At 46.9% G+C, this 23,825-nt stretch overlaps 1 protein-coding gene across 1 annotated transcript; it reads left to right on the plus strand.

The window, feature by feature from the left end:
• The first annotated feature begins 919 nt into the window (after positions 1-919).
• Positions 920-22,160, plus strand: LOC139834520 (disease resistance protein Pik-2-like). The gene is made up of 5 exons (XM_071824846.1): positions 920-1,058; positions 1,213-1,621; positions 17,783-18,238; positions 19,253-21,447; positions 21,664-22,160. The coding sequence occupies exons 2-4, from the start codon at positions 1,422-1,424 to the stop codon at positions 21,411-21,413; spliced, it is 2,817 nt and encodes a 938-aa protein (XP_071680947.1). The 5' UTR covers positions 920-1,058; positions 1,213-1,421; the 3' UTR covers positions 21,414-21,447; positions 21,664-22,160.
• The last annotated feature ends 1,665 nt before the right edge of the window (positions 22,161-23,825 follow it).

Consider the following 23,825-nt stretch of genomic DNA (forward strand, 5'->3'; position numbering starts at 1 on the left):
CTACATGTATACTAACTTGTGTATTATTGTGATGAACTTGATGTACTATTTTGGTACTCCATTGAGGATTAATTAATGTGAATAGATTATGTTATGCATATACCTGTTTAAATTGCTTAAATTGCTGAAATAAACAGGCGCGAAGAAGCAGAATTGGTACCCAGTACCAAGTAGTGGTAGCGGGCAGGCTAGGCACGTGGCCAGTACGACGTATCAGTTGGGGGCGGGCACACACGACTAATAGATTAATAGCAGCGGGCGCAGCGGGCACGCGACAGGTAATGGGATTACTAGTCGCGTGCCCCAGGACGCGACTACTGTCTTAATAGCAGCGGGTGGGTGGGGCACGCGACACGTAACGAGTTTACTAGTCACGTGCCCCGGTCCTACGCGACTATTAGGTCCTTACCACTGGCGAGATACCAGTCGTGTGCCAGGGCCCGCAACTGGTAGTCCAATTTAGCATGCGAGCGGTAGGCTTTTTCCTACTAGTGTAAAAAGCCCGCCCCCACCCCACCCTAAGTTCATTGATCGGTTTCCGATTCGCTGGATCCTTGTCCACCGGGGCAGCCTAGGGTTGCCATGGCGTCGCGAGGTGGTGTGGGAGAAAGAGGAGTGGAACCGAGGAGAAGGCGGGCCGGGAGGAAGAAGAGAGGAGGGAGACAAAGGGATAAGGCTCCTTCCTAATCCTAGGTTGGCCCGACACGACGCTCGCTGAAGGAGCAATCCTGTCCGCGTAGTGTACAAGCTCGTAGCTTCCAGTGGCTTTCCGCTGCAATGCGTCATGCATGAGCTGTTCATGTGTGACAAGTCAGTCAACCTCCATTGTTGCACGTCAATTTCCCTCCCACACTAGGTGCTGAGAAGTCTTTCCTGTCCACTGGTTATATGGACACAGAAGTCCCTCCACAGTCCGCAGATAAGGTGCGGTGTGTGGCCCGGGATTGACTGGCGCGATCTGGTTGTCCATAAGATGAGGAGAACCGTACGTAGCTCCAGTATCGCATCGCACCCCACTATTCGCAACTGCTGGGTGTGTGGAATCTAGCAAAACCAAGGTAAGGATAAACCACTGTTTAGTACGTACTCTTATCATTTTTTTAGACAAGGGAACATCCTCCGCAGTTCTCTTTATAATTAATGGTTTGTACAAGGACGTGAAACCAATGATCGGAATCTCTGGCCTTCGCCATTGACTTCGCCTGCATGCAGGGGAAGATGGTTGGGGCTACGGCGAGCGCTTTGATTGGAGCGATGAACCTTCTCCTCAGCAAGCTCTCCACCCTACTGGAGAGGGAGTTTGGGAAGCTCGCGGGCGTGAAGCGAGATATCGCCTTCCTCAGAGACGAGCTGAGCAGCATGAACACCGCGCTGGAGGCGGTGTCTTCAAGGAGGAGGTTAGCCCAAAGACCAAGAACTGGATGGGTCAGCTTCGGGAGCTATCCTACGATGCTGAGGATTGCATCGAAATTTTCATGCAAAACCTCGACAACCAAGACTCCTATGGGACTATGTGGAAGGCCTTTCATGGTCTCATAACCCTGTGGAAACGTCACAGTATAGCCGACGAGATCGCTGTGTTGAAGCAACGGGCTGAAGAAATTCACAGTAGGAGCAAGAGGTATAAGTCTTTTTATTCATTGCACGTGAATACTACTCCCTCCATTTCAATGAATAAGGTGTCCTCGTTTTGCGTGTTTTTTTGACTAAAAATTACTCTAAATATGTAAAGATTGTTGGTATAAAATTAGCATCACTGCAAAGTTCTTTTCAATACGAATCCAACGATACTAATAATGTACAATACAATCAAAATTTTGTTACTCAATTTTTTCAGTTAAATTTCGTCTTGAAATACATGTACGTCTTATTAATTAAAACAGAGGTAGTAGTTGTAGATGCACTAGCACCGAGCACATCTGCAAGGAGCAGCCCAAGCCCAAAGGCAGCTTAACCGGCCCATGCATCGATGCCATCACCAGGACCTGATTGATATGATGCCTGTACATGCGCTTGTATGCTGGGTGCCTGGGTATGCTTTCCCATGCTGGGTGCGTGCTGATGTGTGTTGCATCGAAAATAAGTGCATGGTAAGAGGGAACATATGATCTCACCGGTAAGAGCATCTCCACCGGTGAGTTCTATAGCAACCACTGGTGGAAAAAGGGGCTTTGGTCGCGGTTGGCAACTGCCATTAGTCGCGGTGGCGCAACCGCGACCAAAGTAGCGCGACTAAAGGCCCCCCCCTTTAGTCGCGGTTCCTTACGAACCGCGACTAAAGGCCCGTCCACGTGGGCCGCAGGCGAGCGCCAGGGCGGAGGACCTTTAGTCGCGGTTCTTCTGGCCAACCGCGACTAAAGGCCTCCGCAGGGTTTAGGGTTTTAGCCCCCTCCCCCTAAATCTGGTTTCTTTTTAATTTGTATTGTTTTATTTCTTTTGGGTTTTAATTTTGAAGGAGTTTCACATATTCTACGGTACTACATACATGCATATGAATGTACAATTTCAAACAAATTTGAAATTAGAACCAAAAAGAATTCAAGAGGAATATACAATATATATTCAATATCGGATGACCATATACAATATATATTCAATATCGGATGGCCATATACAATTTTGAACAAGTTTCCATCCATAATTTAGTGCATAAAAAGTTCTACGTCATCGTAATGGTGTTCTCCTCTAGGATCGATGACTTCCCTCGCCAACCATCCAGCTAGTTCCTCTTGAAGTGGTCGGAAGCGAGCTTCTGGACTAAGCGTCTTGCGGAGGTTATTCCTCAGGATGTTGTTCTCACACTGCTGGTCCCGCTCATTGCAGTATCTCCGGATCCTCTCACAAACATAGTATCCACATAGATTGGTCCCCGGTGGCTGAATATCCCCAGTCGTCCGCACTGCCATTTTAAAATGTAGCTCTTTTTTGAATTCACCGACCTTGGTATCTACGAACTGTCTCCAAACCCTACGAGGCAAAGAAAATTAAATGAACAAGAGAGTTATTAATTAGTTACTTGATATTAGGAAATGATGAACGAAATAGGCCGATCGATATAGAGCGCAAATGAATGAAAATAATTACTTTTGCATCATTTTTCTCATGTCGCCCCAAAGCGCCGGATCCATATTCAGAGAGTCGTGGACGAGAACTGAGGAGGTCTGAACTTGAATTACCATAAGAATCCAGTGGAACCTGCGGACACGATACATGCACAGTCATGCATAACTCATCAATTAGCCACATACCATGCATGGAGTAAACAAAATAGAATGTGCTCAAGACAGAAACACTCACCCAAAATGGTAAGGAAATAGAATATCACTTTTGAGTTTCTGTTTTCTAATAAACCGCCACAGGTCATCCTCCACGTCGGCGGGGTGGTGTTCTAACACATATGAATTAACGATTTGTGGGTCAATGAACCCAACATCATGGATGTTCCTTATTCGCATTTCCCGCGTCTTCATTCTGCATAATAGCGTACACAACAAGATAGTTAGGACAATATATATATATACATATAGTGCAGACAATGAACGAGATGGGGTAGAAATTAATAAATCACTTACAGAACGTAGCAACTGATGATAGATTTGTCGAGGTCGCGCAGATTAAACAGCTGGAACAATTCACTCAGATGAATTTGCACATAGTAATGTTTGAAGTGATGCTCATGTCTAACTTCCGCATAGATATAGTCTTTGGCGTTTTTATGTTTTATGTAACCCTTGTACCAATTTAGCAGACCTTTCATTTGTCGAGGTAGATCCTCTTCCTGCGCAGGCTCGACGAGAGGGCCATTCTTCACATATGTAAATACTACGTCCTTCATTGGCGCCTCATCAAGGCCTAACAGTGCACGAAGAGTGATACCTAAGTCGGCCGCTTGTTCTCTGGCACTCGTTACAGTCAATCCCTGTGCTGCCGCAGCTGCTATGATATCGGGGTCATCCGGACCGGCGGCTTTCACTATAAGCGGGGCAATCGATTGTTTACTTTGTTCCCCGAGCTGGGCAACTCGTTTCCCGCTTTTTTTACTTTCTAATTCCGTTTTCTCCTTGAACATGAGTGCCTGCCTGCGAAGTTCACGTGCATAGTCGTCAGGCAGATTCTTCGCGGCTTGGGATGGTGTGCTCAAAAATGACTTAGCCCACTTCTTTTGCTCATCAGAAAATACTGGCTTGGGCTCGGGCTCTCTTTTCTTCTTGCAGTCCGCCTTCCATTTCTCATAGTGAGCAGCCGCGGCCGCGTCGACTTCCTCGGCAGTACGTTCCCAAGGCCTTGTGGGGAGAGGCTTCAGTGATGGCTCCGGTACCTTTGTGGTCTTAGGTACATAAGGGTCCGGGTTAATAATCCAGGACTGCTTCTGCTTCTTCGCCGGAGGTGGATTGGGGGGCGGTGTCTGCTGATCACCCGCCGGACGAGGACTGGGGGGCGGCGTCTGCTTACCCGCCGGAGGTGAATTGGGGGGCGGCGTCGGCTGACGTGAAGGAGGTGTAGGTGAAGCACCACCACCGCCACCGCCACCGCCACCGCCACCGTCACCGCCACCGCCACCGCCACCGCCACCACCACCACCGTACGGGGGTGGACTTGTTGGCGCCTCGCCTGGAAACTTGATAAATTTCTTCTGCCATAGAATGAACTGGCGCTTGACATCTCCAAGTCTTTTCACCCCTTCAGGTGTAGCAATGTCAATGTCCAGGTCCTCAAACCCTTGGACTATGTCCTCCACCGTGACACGAGCATAGCCATCTTGAATGGGGTTGTTGTGGTGGAGTGCTCCAGGTGGCAAAGCACTGCCGATGGCTACCTTCATGGACATGTTCCCGATAGGATAATACAGATGACATGCTTTCATCTCCTTTATATCGTCCACGGGGTAGCGAGGAGGCTCCGGTGCAGTAATTTCGACCACCAGAGGCTCCGGTGCAGTAATTTCTATCGTCGGTGCACCAGCCGGTGAGGCCTCCGTGGAAGCCACGCTGCTTCTTCTCCGCTGCTGGCTTCCGAGATCCATTGGATGATCTTCATGCTGCGCCTGAGCTGCATCTCTTTCGGCGACTAGTACATTCACGGTTTTCTTCAATACATCCATTTCCGTTACCAACTTCGCCACAACATCTGCATCCCGATCCATCTTTCTCTTACGGCTTCTGTAACCGTACGGGTCATCGTTCTGGGGGAACCCTACTTTCCACGGAATGGGCCCCATGCCTCGTACACGTCCTCCGTGTTCAGGATTCCCGAGGGCTTTTGTCAGGGCGTCGTTCTCTCTGTTGAACTTGATCCTCCCCTCTTGAGCATCCCTCATTGCCTCAATAAGCTTTTGGGTGGGTGTAATTATTTTGCCCTGATAAACACACTCCCCTGTCTCCGGGTTCAGCGATCCCCCATGCCCGTACCACCAGCTTTTGGCCCTTGGGTCCCATCCCTCCGTACCTGGACGGATTCCTCGCGTCCTCAGCTCGTTCTCCATCTTCTCCCACTTAGGCTGCCAAAAGCGATACCCTCCTGGCCCCATAATATGATTGTACTCCTTCTTGGCCGCATTCTCCTTATTTTTTTTGGATATTTCAAGGAACTGCTCCGATTTCTTTTGCTTCACAAATTCTGGCCAATCATGTTGCAGTTTCTCATATTGTCCTGTGAAATCCGGAGTCTTGCCCTGCTTGACAAAGTCATGGGCTAGATTTTGCTTGTATTTCCGGAATGCGTTGGCCATCTTAGAAAGAGCGAACTGTTTGACTAGCTTGCACCTCTCCTTGTTTTCCTGAATCTTGTTACCCGCCTCATCGTATCTGCGGTATTCCGGAGGTAGAACGAAATGTTCCATAAGCTTGTTGAAGCAATCTTTTTTTGTTCTCTTACCGACAAAAGTGAAACCAAGACGTGCCTTCTTTGGCTCATTCCACTCCTGGACGGTGATCGAGACGTTGTCTCTAACAACGGCTCCGCATTGGCTGACAAACTTGGTGGCGTTCTTGCTGGGCTCCAGCGGCCTGCCGGTTTCTTCATCGACAACCTCGATGGTGCATGTTTCGTTTAGTTTCATCGTCTTGGTTGCGCCACGCTTTGACGACGTACTCAATTTTTTCGACGATCCGGCCGAGGGCTAAAATAAGAAAGAGAGTCGCGCGCGTTAGTACACACACATTTATTCAAATCGGTTAGTTTGTATCACCAGACGCTCAATATGTATATATATATACCTCGGCGCCGGAGGTGGTTGCTACTTCCAATTGAAGATCGTCGTTTATCGACGTTTCTTCGGCATCATCTGCTTGCTGACGGCGCCCTTCATCTTCACCCTCAAGGTTCAGATAAGAAGAGATATCATCTTCTTCTTCTCCGGTCGGCACATATAGAATATCGCCTTTTATGATGCCGAACATATGGTCTTCAGCGTCCGGATCATAGTTGTCCAGAATCGGGTCAGCTCTATCGTCCGCCATATGTCAGTCCTGAAAACATGTAGTCAAAACAAATTAATTGTGTATATGCATTATCACATCTCTTCTACATATAAAGAGAGAGGGCGACGAGGGAGGCGAGAGGGGGGACGCAGTGACCGCGTGACCGAGAGACCGGTGGCGGTGGCGAAAGGGCGGTGGCGAAAGGGCGGTGGCGCTGCACCCTCCGTATACGCGCGGTGGTTAAGTTATTTTTGTTATTTTAAAAGTGACAAACTTTTGTTAAGTTATTTTAAAAGTGACCGAGAGACCGGTGGCGGTGGTGAAATAGCGGTGGCAAAAGGAGGGGGCGAGGAAGGGGTGGGAGAGGGTGTCGCGGAAGAGGGAGGCGAGGACGAGCGCGTTGGCGTTGGCGCGTTGACGGCGTTGGCGTTGACGCGTTGAATAGAGGTAGCGTTGGCGTTGGCGCATTGAATAGAGGTAGCGTTGACGGCGTTACATTTTTATGAATAGAGGTAGCGTTGGCGCGTTGACGGCGTTGGCGACGGTAAGGCGTTACAATTTTAGTTCATTTTTTATTAAGTCAAAATTTTAGTTCATTTTTTATTAAGTCAATTTTTATTAAGTCAAAATTTTAGTTCATTTTTATTAAGTCAAAATTTTAGTTCATTTTTATTAAGTCAAAATTTTAGTTCTTTTTTTAGACAAAGTTTTTAATTAAGTCAAAGTTTTTAATTAAGACAAAGTTTTTAATTAAGTCAAAATTTTAGTTCTTTTTTTAGTACCCATTTTAGTTCAATTTTTATTAAGTCAAAGTTGTAGTTGCATTTTTACTAGTTTTTAATTAAAAAAACTTATAGTTACACAAAGTATAAAACAAAAAAACTAAAAAAAAGAAAAGAAAAAGGCAGGCCGGCCGGGGCTCGTCTGCGCGCGCTCCTCCCCTCTCTCTCTCATGCGCGCACACGCGGCGGCCGCCGGCGAGCAGAGCGCCGCCGGGCGAGCAGAGCGAAGCGAGCGGGCGGCGGCGGCCCCCGGTGCCTCGCTCTCTCTTTCTCTGCCTTAGGTGATGACGAGGGCGGCGGTGCGACGATACGCACGGATCCGGCGGCGGCGACGTACACGGCGGTACACGCGGAGGGCGGCGGCGACGCATGTGGCGGGGCGGCAACGGCGTCTGCGGCGGCAGCGAGGCTCGGCGACGGCGAGGCGCGGTGACGGCGAGGCGCGGTGCGGCGAGCTCGATCGATCGGGCAGAGAGACGGAGCGAGGCGAAGAAGACGATGTGTGGAGCGACGGTTCGGGAAAATTATTTATAGCCCCCCCCCCCTTTAGTCGCGGGTGGGGAGGAGAGCCGCGACTACAGGGTACCCTTTAGTCGCGGGTGGCCAGCCCAACCGCGACTAAAGGCTTTTTTCGCCGGTTTTTCGTTCCCGCGCGCGCACAGACCTTTTTCAAAATGTTAAAAATACAGAAAAACTCAGAAAAATAAAACTAATTCATTTCAAAATTTTAAAAATACAAATAATATATCAAAAAATTCAGAAAAATAAAAATAATTCAATTCAAAATTTTAAAAATACAAATAATATATCAAAAAATTCATAAAAATAAAACTAATTCATTTCAAAATGTTTAAAATACATATAATATATCAAAAAATTCATAAAAATAAAACTAATTCAATTCAAAATTTTAAAAATACAAATAATATATCAAAAAATTCAGAAAAATAAAACTAATTCAATTCAAAATTTTAAAAATACAAATAATATATCAAAAAATTCATAAAAATAAAACTAATTCAATTCAAAATTTCTTCCCGGCCGCATCTGTCTTCTCGTTGGCCCCCTCTTCCCGCCTCTGTCTTTCCGCCGACCCCGTCTTCCCGCCTCGTCTTCCCGCCTCTTTCTTCCCGCCAATTTCTTCCCGCCTCTTTCTTCCCGCCACTTTCTTCCCGCCTCCTGTCTTCCCGCTCCTATTTTTCCCGCCATTTGTCACTACATATATGTAGCCCGGCTTGGCCAGCATTATCACATCTCTACAATCTCTCATCACTCTCTCATGGCTTCCACCGCACCCACTCTAACCTACCAGCAGGTGGAGGAGCTTTGCGCCTCGAACTACCCTTGCCCACCGGGCTACCGCGTCCCTGCCGGCTGGAGCCTAAGCGCCGGCGGCGTGCCGGTCCCTCCCATCCCTCAGGGTACTGCGCGCCGGGCGGCCATCACGAACCACTACTACCTCGACCTCACGCCGGAGCAGCGGATGAATCCCCGCTGGCATCCCGATAACCAGCATACTTGGGACACCTTCTTCATCAATCGGCGTGAGAGGGCGCTCGCCAGGTATGAGGAGGACGGTCTGCCTCCTGGAAACTTCCACGAGGCCGGCCGTCGGCTATGGTGGTACGGCCGGACTCTGCAGAGCGTCATGGACTACATCACGGCCGGCGATATCCCCCGCTGCGCTACCCTCGATTCGAGCCACGAGCGCCGCCCGACGATTAGCCGACGACAGCAGCGACGACGACGCCGGCAACTTAGAAGGCGACGACTACCAGTACAACGGCGGCGGCTATGAAGACTACGAGTATGCATATTATACGCCTAGGCAGGAGTATGACTAAATCACTCCAAATTTCATGTATGCAGGAGTATGACTTAGTCACTCCAAATTTCCTGTATGAAGGAGTATGACTTAGTCACTCCAAATTTCATGTATCATCAGTGCTATCTCGAGTCAATTGAATCATTCGAAAATGGACACCAAACACATCACGGGTAATATAATTCACATGATTCATTCAACAAAGTTTGGTACAATAAATTATTACACATCATTTCTTCCCTTGTGTCCCTGCTTGCTTACGATTGTGCCGTATCCATGGAGCATCCTCATCATTTAACTTAATGCTTGGGTCGGTGTTCACTTTGAAGGGCGGAATTTCAGCAAACATATTATAATCTTCTGACATGTCTGTCTTGTCCTCCACTCCCACGATGTTTCTTTTCCCTGAAAGAACAATGTGGCGCTTTGGATCATCGCATGATGTACTGATCGTTTTCTTATCTTTCCGTTTCCTCGGTTTGCTACTCATGTCCTTCACATAGAAAACCTGAGCGACATCTTTCGCTAGGACGAATGGTTCGTCAAGGTAACCAAGATTGTTGAAATCCACCATTGTCATTCCGTATTGCTGGTCCACCTTTACCCCACCTCCTGTTAGCTTGAACCATTTGCACCGGAACAAAGGGACCCTAAAGGAGGGTCCATAGTCAAGTTCCCATATCTCCTCTATGTAACCATAATATGTGACCTTTTGCCCATTCTCGGTTGCTGCATCAAAGCGGACACCACTGTTTTGGTTGGTGCTCTTTTTATCTTGGGCGATCGTGTAAAATGTATTTCCATTTATCTCGTACCCTTGGAAAGTCGTTATAGTCGAAGATGGTGTCTTGGCCAACATGTACAGCTGATCTACAACCTTATCGTCACTCATTAAATGTTTTCTCAACCAACTGCCGAAAGTCTCCATGTGGGCCTTCCTAATCCAGGATTCAGGCTTCTCAGGGTTGTCCGAGCGTAAAATATTCTTGTGTTTCTCAAAGTACGGAGCCACCAAGCTGGAATTGGTCAGAACTGTGTGGTGTGCTTCAGTCATAGAATGGCCATCCATACATATCGTTGATTTCCTTCCGATCGTGCCTTTTCCACTTAGTCTCCCCTCGTGCCGCGATTGAGGAAGACCAATCGGCTTAAGGTCAGGAACAAAGTCAACACAAAACTCAATTACCTCCTCATTTCCATAGCCCTTGGCGATGCTTCCTTCTGGCCTAGCACGGTTACGAACATATTTCTTTAATATTCCCATGAACCTCTCGAAGGGGAACATATTGTGTAGAAATACAGGACCGAGAATGGAAATCTCATCGACTAGGTGAACCAGGAGGTGCGTCATAATATTGAAGAAGGACGGCGGGAACACCAACTCGAAACTGACAAGACATTGGATCACATCGTTCTGTAACCGTGGTAGAACTTCTGGATTGATTACCTTCTGAGAGATTGCATTGAGGAATGCACATAGCTTCACAATGGCTACTCGAACATTTTCCGGCAGGAGCCCCCTCAAAGCAATCGGAAGCAATTGCGTCATAATCACGTGGCAGTCGTGAGACTTCAGGTTTTGGAACTTTTTCTCCGCCATGTTTATTATTCCCTTTATATTGGACGAGAATCCTGACGGGACCTTCATACTACTCAGGCATTCAAAAAAGATGACCTTCTCTTCTTTGGTCAGAGCGTAGCTGGCACGACCTTGATACCGTTCCGGATGCCGGTCATCAGGGTCTTTCAAACTTTGCTGGTCCTGCCGTGCTTCCTTTGTATCATTTGACTTCCCATACACGCCCAAGAAGCTTAGGATGTTCACGCAAATATTCTTCGTAACGTGCATCACGTCGATTGCAGAGCGGACTTCTAGGACTTTCCAATATTCTAGCTCCCGAATATAGATTTCTTCTTCCACATGGCTACGTGCCCGTCAGCTCCCTTCGGAACTGATTGTCCGCCAGGACCCTTTCCAAAGATGACTTTCAAATCCTTGACCATATCAAATACCTCAGCACCAGTGTGTTCCGCAGGCTTCGGTCGGTGATCTGCCTTGCCGTTGTAATGCTTGCCTTTCTTTCTTACTGGATGACCTTTCGGAAGAAATCGACGATGCCCAAGGTACACGTTCTTCTTACAATTTGGCAAATGTACACTTTCAGTCTCATGTAAGCAGTGCGTGCATGCATTGTATCCCTTATTTGACAGTCCCGAAAGGTTAGTAAGAGCAGGCCAATCGTTGATGGTTACGAAAAGCAACGCTCGTAGGTCAAATTCCTCTTCTTTGTGCTCATCCCACACACGGACACCAGGTCTGCCCCACAGCTGTAAAAGTTCATCAACTAATGGCCTTAGGTACACATCGATGTCGTTGCCGGGTTGCTTCGGACCTTGGATGAGCACTGGCATCATAATGAACTTCCGCTTCATGCACAACCAAGGAGGAAGGTTGTAGATGCATAGAGTCACGGGCCAGGTACTATGGCTGGAGCTCTGCTCGCCAAAAGGATTCATGCCATCCGTACTTAGACCAAATCTTATGTTCCTTGCGTCAGCTGCAAAATCTTTGAACTCTCTGTCGATCTTTCTCCATTGCGTTCCATCTGCGGGGTGTCTCAACTCCCCGTCCGACTTACGGTCCTCTTTGTGCCATCGCAACAACTTGGCATGCTCTTTGTTCCTGAACAGACGTTTCAACCGTGGTATTATAGGAGCATACCACATCACCTTGGCGGGAACCCTCTTCCTGGGTTTCTGGCCCTCAACATCGTCACCAGGGTCATCGCCTCCGATCTTATACCGCAATGCAGTGCATACCGGGCATTCATTCAAATTCTCGTATTCACCGCGGTAGAGGATGCGATCGTTGATGCATGCATGTATCTTCGAACCTCTAAACCTAGAGGGCAGACAACCTTCTTTGCTTCGTACGTCTTTGGCGGGCAACTCGTTATTCTTTGGAAACATATTCTTCAACATTTTCAGCAAGTTTTCAAATGCCGAGTCAGCTACACCTGCCCGTGCCTTCCATTTCAGCAAATCCGATTGTGCAGCCCAGCTTTTTCAGACCATCGTCGCATCCGGGGGTACAGCGCCTTCCTGTGATCCTCTAACATGCGATCCAAATTCTCCCTCTCTTTTTCAGTTTCGCAGCGTCTCCGTGCATCAGCAATGGTCCGACCAAGATCATCAACGGGATCATCACGTGCCTCTTCTTCACCTTCCCCTTCACCTTCCCCTTCACCTTCAGCATCCTCCATGAAAGTATCACCGAAATGAGCAAGATAGCTTTCATCGATGAAATCATCCCCTTCTTCATCTTCTTCCATTATAACCCCTCTTTCTCCATGCTTGGTCCAACAATTATAGCTTGGCATGAAACCGTGCCGAAGCAGGTGCATGTGAACATCTCTTGAGGAAGAGTAACCATTCTGATTCTTACATTTAACACATGGACAGATAACAAAACCCCCCTGCTTGTTCGCATTAGCCACTACGAGGAAATCTTTCAAACCCGTACTGAACTCGCCGGAGAGTCGGTTACCGTACATCCATTGTCGATTCATCTGCATTATTATAATATAAAATATATAATTAACCATCATGCATTTGTTAAACTAACTAGCTACAAACAATATAAATTAAACAATGAACTACACACATGCACATGCACATTTTATCAACGACACATCAAAGGTTCAAGTTGCTAACCGCGATCGAGGAGGAAAAATAAATGAGAAAGCTCAAGTGTGGCTCCAACACTTCATATCATGTTTGTTTCATGCTCTTGGGGCATTTCATCAAACACCTTATGTGCATAAGAGGAACCAAAAGCAAACCTAACACCCACTTGTGAAGTTTGTGAAGAGAATGGCACCAAATGGCTAAGTGTTGGCTGCTGGATGGGTATATATATAGGGGGGGGCTTTAGTCCCGGTTGGCCTGGCCAACCGCGACTAAAGGCCTTCGGGCACCTTTAGTCGCGGTTGGCCAGGCCAACCGCGACTAAAGACCCCCACGTGCACCGGCTGGCCACCGAGCGCCCTGGGCCCAGGCCTTTGGTCGCGGTTCGCCTCCCGAACCGCGACTAAAGGTACTATTAGTCGCGGTTCCTACAGCTTCGCGACTTATGGGGCTCACCCGAAGCCTGTTTTTCTACCAGTGAAACCCAATAGCGATCTGAAGGCCTGGCGCGATTTATGGGCCACACAGGGCCGACCAAAACTAGCCGACCAGTTTTGGAGCCAGATACAATCGCATGCAACACTGTGCAGGCTCCTTCGCACGTTTTGCCGAACGGGCGCGCCATGTCGGATGGAAGCCCTCGGCCCCGCCTGGCAGTCTAAAGCTCGAAAATTCTACTTCTACTCCCTAATTCCCTTCCTCTCCCGCCCGCCGCTTCATTTGTCCCGCCCTCCTATCCAGCTCCCGCCCGCCTCTCTAGCTCCCGCCCTCCTCTCCCAGTGGCGGTGGCATCAACATCCATGACGGCATCGGCAACACCACCTGTGATGGAAGTTGCACCGCCGCTCACGCCCTTCCTTTGATCCATTTCGCCATGAAGCCCAAGTTGTTTTTTGGTAGACGGACTACGATGACAGCGAGTTGATGGCTGGATTTGGGCCAACATTTGAATTGCTACTTGCAAAATTTCAATCAAATTTCTATCCCTATTTGCTAGATTTAATTTTTTTGATCAAACAATCCTATTGGAGGTGACGGATTGGGGTTGCCGGTGCGGGATAATCCTCTCCAAGTGGAGGGAGCAAATACCGGCATGCCCCACAGCGCACTGCCGGCGCACTTGCCGGCGCCTATTTGGGGCGCTGGTGGAGATGCTCTAATAGTAGTAGTACAAAGAACCGCATTTTTGGTATAATTTTTTTTCAAGATAAATCATGCACCTACATGTAGCCTTGATACTTATGCGTGCCAATTTTCGGGGAAAAATATGTACGTGATTGGCCTACACAAAAAATAGAAATACCTAACATGCACCATAAAATTCTGCAACTCAGAATGTTTTTCTGGTACTTTATCTTTTTTGCCCAAGTTACATGCTTTCAAATTTAAGTTTGTAACTTAGCACACATATACATGCCATCAACTACATGCAAAAATTTAGCTGGTACTTTTCCGATTTTATTTAGCATTTATTTATATTTACTGTTCATGTGGGATTCAGAGTAACCATGTTCCAAAAAAACCGCGACGATTTATTCCCCTACTTGTCCAGACGGTGTGGCTGTCGAGTGTTGTTGACAAGGTGTACTTGCACTTGTACGGCCGTTGATTCTAGTAGCGGCACTAGCTAGTCGAAGTAGATGACCAACTCCTAACAGCGCGTTTGGCAAAACTAGGGAAAAGGAATGGGAGTTTAGAGGGAATTTATTAGGAGGTTAGATTGGGAAGTTCATTATTATTCCCATTCGGCCATTCCCTAGCTTGGCGTGTGATGGGAATTACCGGTGAGATTATCTTTTTTGGTGCGCGCCCGTGTGTGTGTTTATCAAGTTTTTTGGATGGACAGTGCTAGGAATTCCCCGGCGATTTGATTTCCCAGCCCCAGGTTTCCGTGCTGACACCTGTCCTTTTTCTGCCGGATTTTTTTGCTTCAGTATAGCAAAAATAGTTCACCAACGAAATAAAAGAAAGAGGCTGAGCTATTGTAACAAAAACGGATATCGTCGGAGACATCGACGGGGAACTCGCCGAAGAACTCACCGGAGACATCGCCGGAGACCCCAAGTAGCAAACATATTTTCCATTTGTAGCAAAACTGTAAAAATGTTGTAGCAAAAAATTGTGCTATTGTAGCAAAACCAAACTTATCGGATACCTCGCCGGAGATCTTGTAGTAATAATTTCGTAATAAGGTAGCAAAACAGCAGAACAATTTTAGCAAAAGATTTATACTATTATAGCATCGTCGTCAAACAAAATGTAGCAAAAATCCAAATTCACTGGAGACGTCACTAGAGACATCGGAGCAAACTATTTGTACTATATTATCAAAACCGCATAACAAATAGAGCAAAAAAATCTACTATTGTAGCTCCGGCGCCCGCGCTGTCCGCCCCGGACGAGCTCGCGGCCGCGCTACGCCACCTCTCCGCCGTCGACCCGCTCCTTTCTGCCGTCATCGCCTCCACCTACGCCCCCGCCTTCACCTCAACCCCCTCATCCCCGCCTTCCATACCCTCGCGCGCTCCATCCTCTACCAGCAGCTCGCCACCTCCCGCTGCAGCCGCCATCTACGCCTGCTTCCTCGCCCTCCTCTCCTCCGCCGCGGGAGCCCCCGACGGCGTGGTGAGTCCAGCCGCAGTCCTCGTCCTCGCTGCCACCGACCATGACTTCTCTCTTGTGAGATTTGGCGGGATGCACGCGGTGAAGAAGGAGGGGTTGGCGGCGGTCATGAAGGCCTCGACGGTGCGCCGGCTAGCAGTGCAGAAAACGGCGGCGAGAAAATAGGAACGCTGGAGATGGAGGTTGGTGGGATGGGGAATTGGTAGGCGCTGGGCAGAGATACAAGGGGGTTTGGCTATGAAGTCCCATTCCCCTACCCTATTCAATTTTTGTATCCAAGAACCTATCAACGGATGTTAGGGCATCCCATTGGCCCGATCTATTTCAGACACCAAATGTCCGACCTATTACAGATACCAAATGTGTCTTTTTTTGTCTATTTGGGTTGGGTGACGGACACTAAATCGGCTGCCGGCCACATGTGTCCGTTTGGATTGGGGGCAACTCCAAGAACTCGACGCATAATTTTTTCGTTTGGCCACCGTAATTTGACGGCCAGAGTGATTAACATCTTGTTGCTACTTCCCACCGCAGATTTTCATGCGCGCGAACTCGATTGCTGCTCGTGGGCCCATTCATGCGCATGCTCGGCCGTTCTTGGTCCACTCAGCTATAAAATGGACGGCGCTGCCGGCTAGAAGGGCAAACCCTAGAAAGCAGCCATGTTAGACCATAGTCGCGCCTAGAGCCACCTGAGCGAGACGGCGTGCACCCGCTACCCGGTCGATGAGGCGGCAGCCGAGATCGCCCTAGGGCGGCCTTTGAGGCGGAGGAGACCGTCGCGTACGCCTGCGAGGACGAGCTCTACGGGCCGTACATCGAGGGGATGAGGGAGGAGGAGGAGGCTACGGCGAACTAGGCAGTCGTCGAGGAGATGGGGGAGGAGGCGGAGGCCACGGCGAACTAAGCCGTCATCGATGAGCCAGAGTGGGTGTCCTAGGAGGGGGAGGACGTGGCGCACAACGAGTGCATCAAGAAGCGGGGCCATTTGGTGCAGGCGGCGATGTTCCACGAGATGGCGGCATCGTCGCAGATGCTCGTCAACGTGAGCATCCTAAGGGCATAGGCCGACACTGACATGGCGTAGGCACATGCGATGGTTGCTGAGACCCGACTGCAGCTCCGGGAGTCGCAGGAGGCCCTTGCGTTCCATTGCATCGGGGGTGCAGCCACACGCGCCCGTCGAGCTAGGCGAACTCGAGGACTACGTAGTGCACGTGAGCGATGAGCAGTGCGCTCTGCTCACGTAATTCGAGACCATCCGGCGTGACGCGGACCACCGGCAGCAGATCACTATCGCATCGCAGGTCGGCTACGACCGGAGGGCGACGGCCAGGCAGGCGGCCCAGTAGGAAGCCGTCCAAGTATCCGCGTCGGAGGCCTTGCGTGCGGCGCGCGAGCAGGTGGTAGCAACGAGGCGCCTTGTGCAGCCACGTGTGGACAGGGAGACGGATGAGGCGGCGGCGGTGATGGCAGGGCCAGTGGAGGCCGTGGCGAGGGACCAGGCTCCCTACGACGCCAACATAGAGGCGGCCTTGCTAGCGGAGAGTGCCCGCTCTAACGCCGCTCTGGCGGAGATCCAGGCGTGGTAGAGGGTGGAGGCGGACGAGCCTGAGCTCGACAGGACGGAGGTCCCAATCGCCCAAAGGGGGCTCCTGTCATTGCAGTGACGGCGCCGGTTCCTCAGGGCACACCGACGACCAGTAGCCCGTACGAATGCGAGTAGCCCCGGCCGTGATAGGGCGCGCGACGACAGGTAGATACTGCCGTCATAGATTAGGTTAAACATCCACTGTAACCATCTCTGTAAAGATATTTATTTTGGCCAATAAATATTTAACGAATATCTCACTAACGGACAAGTCCATTAACAACTAGCGAGGACAGCAGAACGTTCACGTCACGTCCGCGCCGATGTAATTTCAGCCCAAATTTAAGCCACAATTGAATCGCCGCGAACAGATTTATTTTTTGCGTTGGACCGCTGAGCTAGAGTTTTGCTCCCCGCCTGTCCGGGGAAAGCAGGAGATGTCCGCTTGCTATACTCCCATTCCCTTGCTGCAAATCCCCCAAACAAATACGCTTCAAGTGTTGCATCTTGGGGTCATACCCAAGTCCCCCGTCAGGGTCCATTTTGTGTAAACTTTGTCGTCAATGTCAAATTTGACATATTTGCCCACTTAAAGGCCATAGTAAATAACTTTCAATTAATTACTATACGTTACATGAACTCTCTCTCCGATACATAATTAGTGAGGGTGGCTGAGTACAACTATAGTAAAAAGTTACACTAAGCCACCAATGCTTATTATAGATTGGAGAGAGTATTTTTTTTCCGTAACATTGCACAGACATTCAGCTAGCTAGTTTAATTTATTATATAATTTATGTAGATGAATAAATATATCAGGTGTGCTAACCACTGCCTGAACTACTCAATGCTTCAGGTTTGAGTTCAATATGACGTCCCCCTCCACTTCCACTTCCACTACTAACGCCATGTCTATCGACCCGAGGCTGCCTGCGCTTTTTGAAGAGGCGGATAGACTCGTCGGTGTGGAGGCCTCGAAGGATGAAATAGTGAAGTGGCTCACTCAAGACATCAAGAAGTGGAAGGTCATTTCTGTTGCTGGATCTGGTGGTCTTGGTAAAACCACGCTAGCGAATCTGGTATACAAGGAAATCAAAAGCCTTTTTGATTGTACGGCTTTTGTATCCGTGTCCCAGAATCCTGACACTAACAAGATTCTTAAGGATATACTCTTGCAAGTTCTAGAAACAAGCAGCCATGCATCGGCTGATCAGCGGAAGCTCAAGCAGACAATAAAGAGTAAACTCGGCCTGGGACCAATACAAGATCTTACACTCATATGCATGATTAGAGAATTTCTAAAAAACTGCAGGTACGCAAGTGCACTACTCCTAAGTTTACATACTTGTATGATTCTAATTAAAGGTAATTAGCTTAATTAGTTTGTCTCGAGCTATATGCTCCATTTCCATTACTACGTATAGATTTCAAAGACATCCTTGTCGGATTTTTTTAAGATTCGAAAAGTAGAGAGGAAAATGAAATTGTTAATTTTTTTTGGGTTTGTGGCCATGTCGTCTACCATAAAAAGAATGTAAAAAATTGTGGCAACATAGTAAGCCTAAGAAGGACACATACCACCTGACTGGGATGGAACCTTAGGAGGAAGAGGAGATCGAGAAGAATACTTTAGTCGAGAGAGACTAAATCATTTCTTTCATGATTAAAAGGATATGGTACATGGAATATGTAGATGTACACCCGATATTTAATTTTTTTTTGATTTTTTTTGACATTTAACCAAAGTGGATCTACGATAACCTTGTTGTGTTTGTCCTGAAAGTACAAAAAGCTATAAACATCCTACATCTGATAGTTCAACAGAAAAATCTATGATGCTTCTCACATGCATAGTTACTTAGTTATTTGACAGTTTGCATGTTCCATCCAAGGAGAGAATATGGCAAGGATATTTCTTCTTATTAGAGAAACACGTTTTAATTCTATAATTGGTTTTGAATAATTATATCCGGACTTCGATTCCTCTCAAGTGCATTATTATTTGGCTTTTACACTTACTACCTCCATCCCAAATCTTAAGGCTTATATTATTTTTTGAAAGTCAAACTATGTGAAGTTTGACTAAGCTTTTACCAAAAATCATTAACATGCAAAATACAAAATTAATATCATTAAATAGATAATTAAATATATTTTCGTATGGTATCTACAAAATATTATATTTGTTGATAGATTGTTCTAAAAGTTTGGTCAAACTTTACTTAGTTTGACTTAAAAAAAATATAAGCCTTAAGCTTTGGGATGGAGGTAGTAATATTGTATAGGCCCCTTCCTAATCCTTCAATTTGCACTAATCGGTTAACAGGTATCTTATTTTAATTGATGACATATGGAGCAAAGATGCGTGGGAAGCCATGAAATATGCATTTCCTGAGAATGATTATACAAGTGGGATAATGATAACTACACGCATAAATGATGTAGCTAAGCATTGTTGCTTCCCACAAGAAAAGTATGCTTACTTTATGAAACCCCTTACAAGTGTTGACTCCAAGAGGTTATTTTTCAAAAAACTATTTTTTAGTGAGGAAGAATGCTCTCAAGATTTGAAAGAAGTTGCTGGTGAAATACTTAAAAAGTGTGATGGCTTGCCATTAGCTATAATTAATATAGCTAGCCTACTGGCAACCAAAGCAGCTAGTCGGCAGGAATGGAAGAGGGTTCTGGAATCTTTTAGCTCTCCACTCAATCAAGACTATGAGGTAGATGTGGTTAAAAGGGCAATCTCCGTTAGTTACTATGATCTACCTCATCATTTGAAGATTTGTTTGTTGTATCTAAGTGTATATCCCGAAGATCATATAATCGACATTGAACAGTTGATATGGAGATGGATTGCCGAGGGATTCATTATCGGACAACATGGTCAAAATCTGGATGAAGTTGGAGAAAGATACTTCAATGAGCTTGTCAACAGAAATATGATCCAGTTAGTGGAAGCCGACATAACTGGCAGAGGGATTAGTTGCCGTGTCCATGATATCATGTTGGAAATCCTCATATCCCTATCATCTGAAGAAAATTTTGTTACTATAGTGAATAGCAAAAAGTTGACATCTTCAACTAGCAAGACTCGTCGTCTCTCCCTCCAAGGAAACTGTGAAGAGAATCAGGCATGGCTGGGCATCGGAAACTTTTCTCATGCCAGGTCACTCAATGTATTTGGTGATTGTATGCAGCTTCCACCGCTCAAGGGCCTTCAAACTTTGCGGGTACTGGATCTACTGGATCATTCATATTCAAGGGAGGATAATGGGCACATTGAGAATATTGTTAGTTTACTTCAGTTGAGATATTTATATGTATGTCGCCAGATCACCAAGGTCCCTAGAGAAATTCAGAAGCTACAACTACTGCAGACGCTAGACCTAAGTCGCACATATGTAACAGAACTGCCTGCAACCATTGTACAGCTAAAACAATTGGTGCGGCTGTTCGTGCCTGGTGAAGTAAAATTCCCAAGCGGTATTGGCACCATGAGGGCCCTGCAGGAGTTGTGGGCGTTAAATTGCAGAAGCAACTCTGTAAATATTGTAGTGGAGCTAGGTAATTTAGTCAAACTGAAGAAACTAGCCATAGTTTGGGATTTCAATGAAGAGTCTTTGGAGAATTACAAAAAATCTTTTGTGTCGTCACTGTCCAAGCTAGTAGGAAGCAGCCTCGAGTGTCTATCAATCAGCAGCTCGATGCCGTGTCGCCAAACGGATTGGTTGCTCAACTCATGGTGCCCTCCTCCACGCAATCTCAACTATCTTAATATGGGTGACTGGTTCTCCATCAAGATTGATCGGTTGATTCCCTCGTTCTCCAGCCTAGTATTCCTCAGTATCAAAGTGGTACATATGGTTGGTCGGGAGTATCTGCAGCCACTCAAAGAATTGCCAGTCCTGGTACACCTCATACTGCAAGTAGGTTGTCCAAGCAGTGAGGAACTATTTTATCCAGTAAAAGTATACACAAAAGCATTCACCATCAGCAACGATGGATTCGAGAGTCTAAAGAGATTTGATTTTATCATGCCCATTATTTATGACCCCATCCGAACAAACCATATGGGGTGGCATGTGGAAATTCAAACAAGGCTTTGTGGGCCTTTGATGTTTGAAGAAGGCGCAGTCCGGAAGCTACAGCTGCTAAAGATCGAATGCCCTGGAGGTTATATGTTATCTTTGGAAGGTGTTGGCTCTGATTTGGGCATCCACCACATTAAATCTCTCCAGCATCTGGAAGTTTCCCTCCTTTGTTCGGGTATGTGGGCTTGCGAGGTGGATCCTGTGGAGGCAGCAATAAGAAATGCCGCCACTCTCATTCCCAACCACCCCAAACTTGAAATCAAAAGAATTGGCGAGGAAGATAAGAAACAAAATGTAGAGGTGGGGGAGAATATTTTTGAGCGAATAGCGAGGGGGCGCACGAAGGAGCATAAGTTGATACCAAAACAAGTAAGAAGATGGTCATTTAACTAGCTAGCTGTCTCATTGTCCACTGCAACATCTAAAGGTATTCACCACGTTTCCCTTCTTTCCTTTTGGCCTTCAGAGCTTAACCATGCTTAGTTCTTCAATCAATGTATAATCTTAGCAAAATATGATCAATTGATCAAAATACCTCCTTTTGGTATTGCTGGCAGTGTATATAGTTTGCTCATGTAGATTCCTCAATATATAGTGGACTACTCTTGTCTTCAGTTGCCTAATGCTCTGCTTGTTTGTTCAGCAAAAGGCAGTAACTCTTGTGCTGCAGAACAGGGACAAGTTTCTCAGAAGCAGTCATCCATTTTTCCAACTACTGCTCACTTCTCTTCTGAAGAATCACGTATCAAGCCAGGGTGTGTATTTCCTCAGAGAAAAATCTCTCGGTCAGCTACCCAGCTTTGACTATAAAGTTTGGCGTACGAATCACATGAATATGTGAACTGAAGGATGCTCTCAAGATATGGAGTCCATGCCTCTTTTCTTGGTGAACTCCACCGTGCGCATGCGGTATCATGGATCTCTGTCCATGAATTCTCTTACTATACGGTATCATGGATCTTCTCAAATTGTAAAACCAGCAAGACATACCATTCCTATTTGATTAAGTAGTAACTCAATGAGAGCTGTTATGTATTAATTGACATCTCCGTCCCACATTTATGTTTCGCTGCCAATTATGCATGACACTTCTGTATTTATAGTGACATTCATTTCTTATGGAGTTCTACTGTACTACTACCTCCATCCCGATTTATTAGTCCCGCGTGTATGCCTAGATCGTTAATTTGGAGATGGATTTCTTTCACTATCATGTGTATTTTTGTTGTGTCATCACTGCATTTATTGGTCGAGACCATAAAATGTACAATCGTTTGTGCTTGTTTTTAGATAAAAGATGCTATATTAAACTCATAACTTAGCATCATGTTGATACAATTCATAAATTTTACACTAACTCTACGTAGATGTACACAGCTAGAACAACCATGTGCACTTGCAGGCAACAATGATCTTCATCGAAAGTGTGTTATTTTGGGTCTCATACACTAGGAAAGCACAATACACTAGTAGAAAACGGGCCTTTAGTCCCGGTTCTGGAGGGGTTTTAGTCCCGGTTCTGGAGGGGCTTTAGTCCCGGTTTCCCAACCAGGACTACACTAGTAGAAAACAGGGCTTTGGTTTTTTGCTCCAAAGAGCATTAGCACCGGTCGAGCTACGAACCCAGACTAAAGGTTGCATTAGTATCGGTTCGTGCGGCCAGGACGTCGCAGGGGACCAGCCGAGCTTTAGCACCGGTTCGTGCGGGACCTTTAGCACCGGTTCGTGACGCTACAGATTTGTCGCCAGGCACGTGGCAGGCGTGAAACCGGTACTAAAGGATTAGCACCGGTTCGTGTCACGAACCGGAGCTAAAGGTAAACATTAGCACCGGTTCGTGACACGAACCGGTGCTAAAGCCCCCTTTTGCCTATATATTCAGCTCACCCCAGCCAGCCCTCTCTCTATTTTTTCTTGGTGGAAGGTGTGAGGGTTGTGTGCTTGTTTGTTTTTCTTTCCCATGCACAAGAGGTGCTCGATGAAATGTCTGAGAGAGTGATGCCGCTTGATTTCACACAAAACAAAAATGATATGAGGTGCCGGAGCGACACTTAAGCTTTCTCCTCTTTCTTTCCTCCTCGATCAAGGTAAGCAACTTTACCCCTTCATTTATACAGTGGTTATTTCACTATTTATGATATTTTGTAATGGTTTTTTGATAAACTTAATTATATGATGTAGATGAACCGGCGGCAATGGATATACGTTGACCGACGCCTACCCGAGTTCACTGCAGGCCTGAAAGATTTTCTCCGTGTGGCTAAGGAAAACCCACATGCGGATGGTTTTATGTGTTGTCCATGTGTTGATTGTCCGAACTTAAAGCAATACTCTAAATGGCAAGTCCTTCACTCCCACCTGCTTTGGAAAGGTTTCATGCCCAGCTATAATTGTTGGACCAAGCGTGGAGAAAGAGGGGTTATGATGGAAGACAATGAAGAAGAAGAAGAGGATGATGATATGTACCATAAATACGATGATACTGCAACGGGGCATGATGAAGATGAAGAGGCAGGGGAAGCTGAAGATGAAGATGGATCAGATGAGCCCGTTGATGATGATCTTCGCCGGGCCATCGCTTATGCACACAGAGAAGCAGAAAGTGCAAACAAGAAGTGAAAGTTAAAGGGCATGTTAGAGGATCACAAAAAAAAGTTGTACCCAAATGGCGAAGATGGCAACATAAAGCCCGGTACCACACTGGAGTTGCTGCAATAGAAGGCAGAGGCTGGTATATGTGACAAGACATTTGAGAAGTTACTGAAAATAATGAAGAAGAAGCTTCCAAAGGATAACGAATTGTCT

This window comes from Lolium perenne, unplaced genomic scaffold (genome assembly GCF_019359855.2).
Source record: "Lolium perenne isolate Kyuss_39 unplaced genomic scaffold, Kyuss_2.0 unplaced50, whole genome shotgun sequence".
In the NCBI taxonomy this organism is placed as follows: Eukaryota; Viridiplantae; Streptophyta; class Magnoliopsida; order Poales; family Poaceae; genus Lolium; species Lolium perenne.

Coding starts and splice junctions, on each gene's coding strand:
- LOC139834520 (XM_071824846.1), top strand. CDS start 1,422: ATGGGTCAGCTTCGGGAGCTATCCTACGATGCTGAGGATTGCATCGAA. Junction 1,622..17,782: donor ATTCACAGTAGGAGCAAGAG/GTATAAGTCTTT, acceptor TCAATGCTTCAG/GTTTGAGTTCAATATGACGT. Junction 18,239..19,252: donor GAATTTCTAAAAAACTGCAG/GTACGCAAGTGC, acceptor ATCGGTTAACAG/GTATCTTATTTTAATTGATG.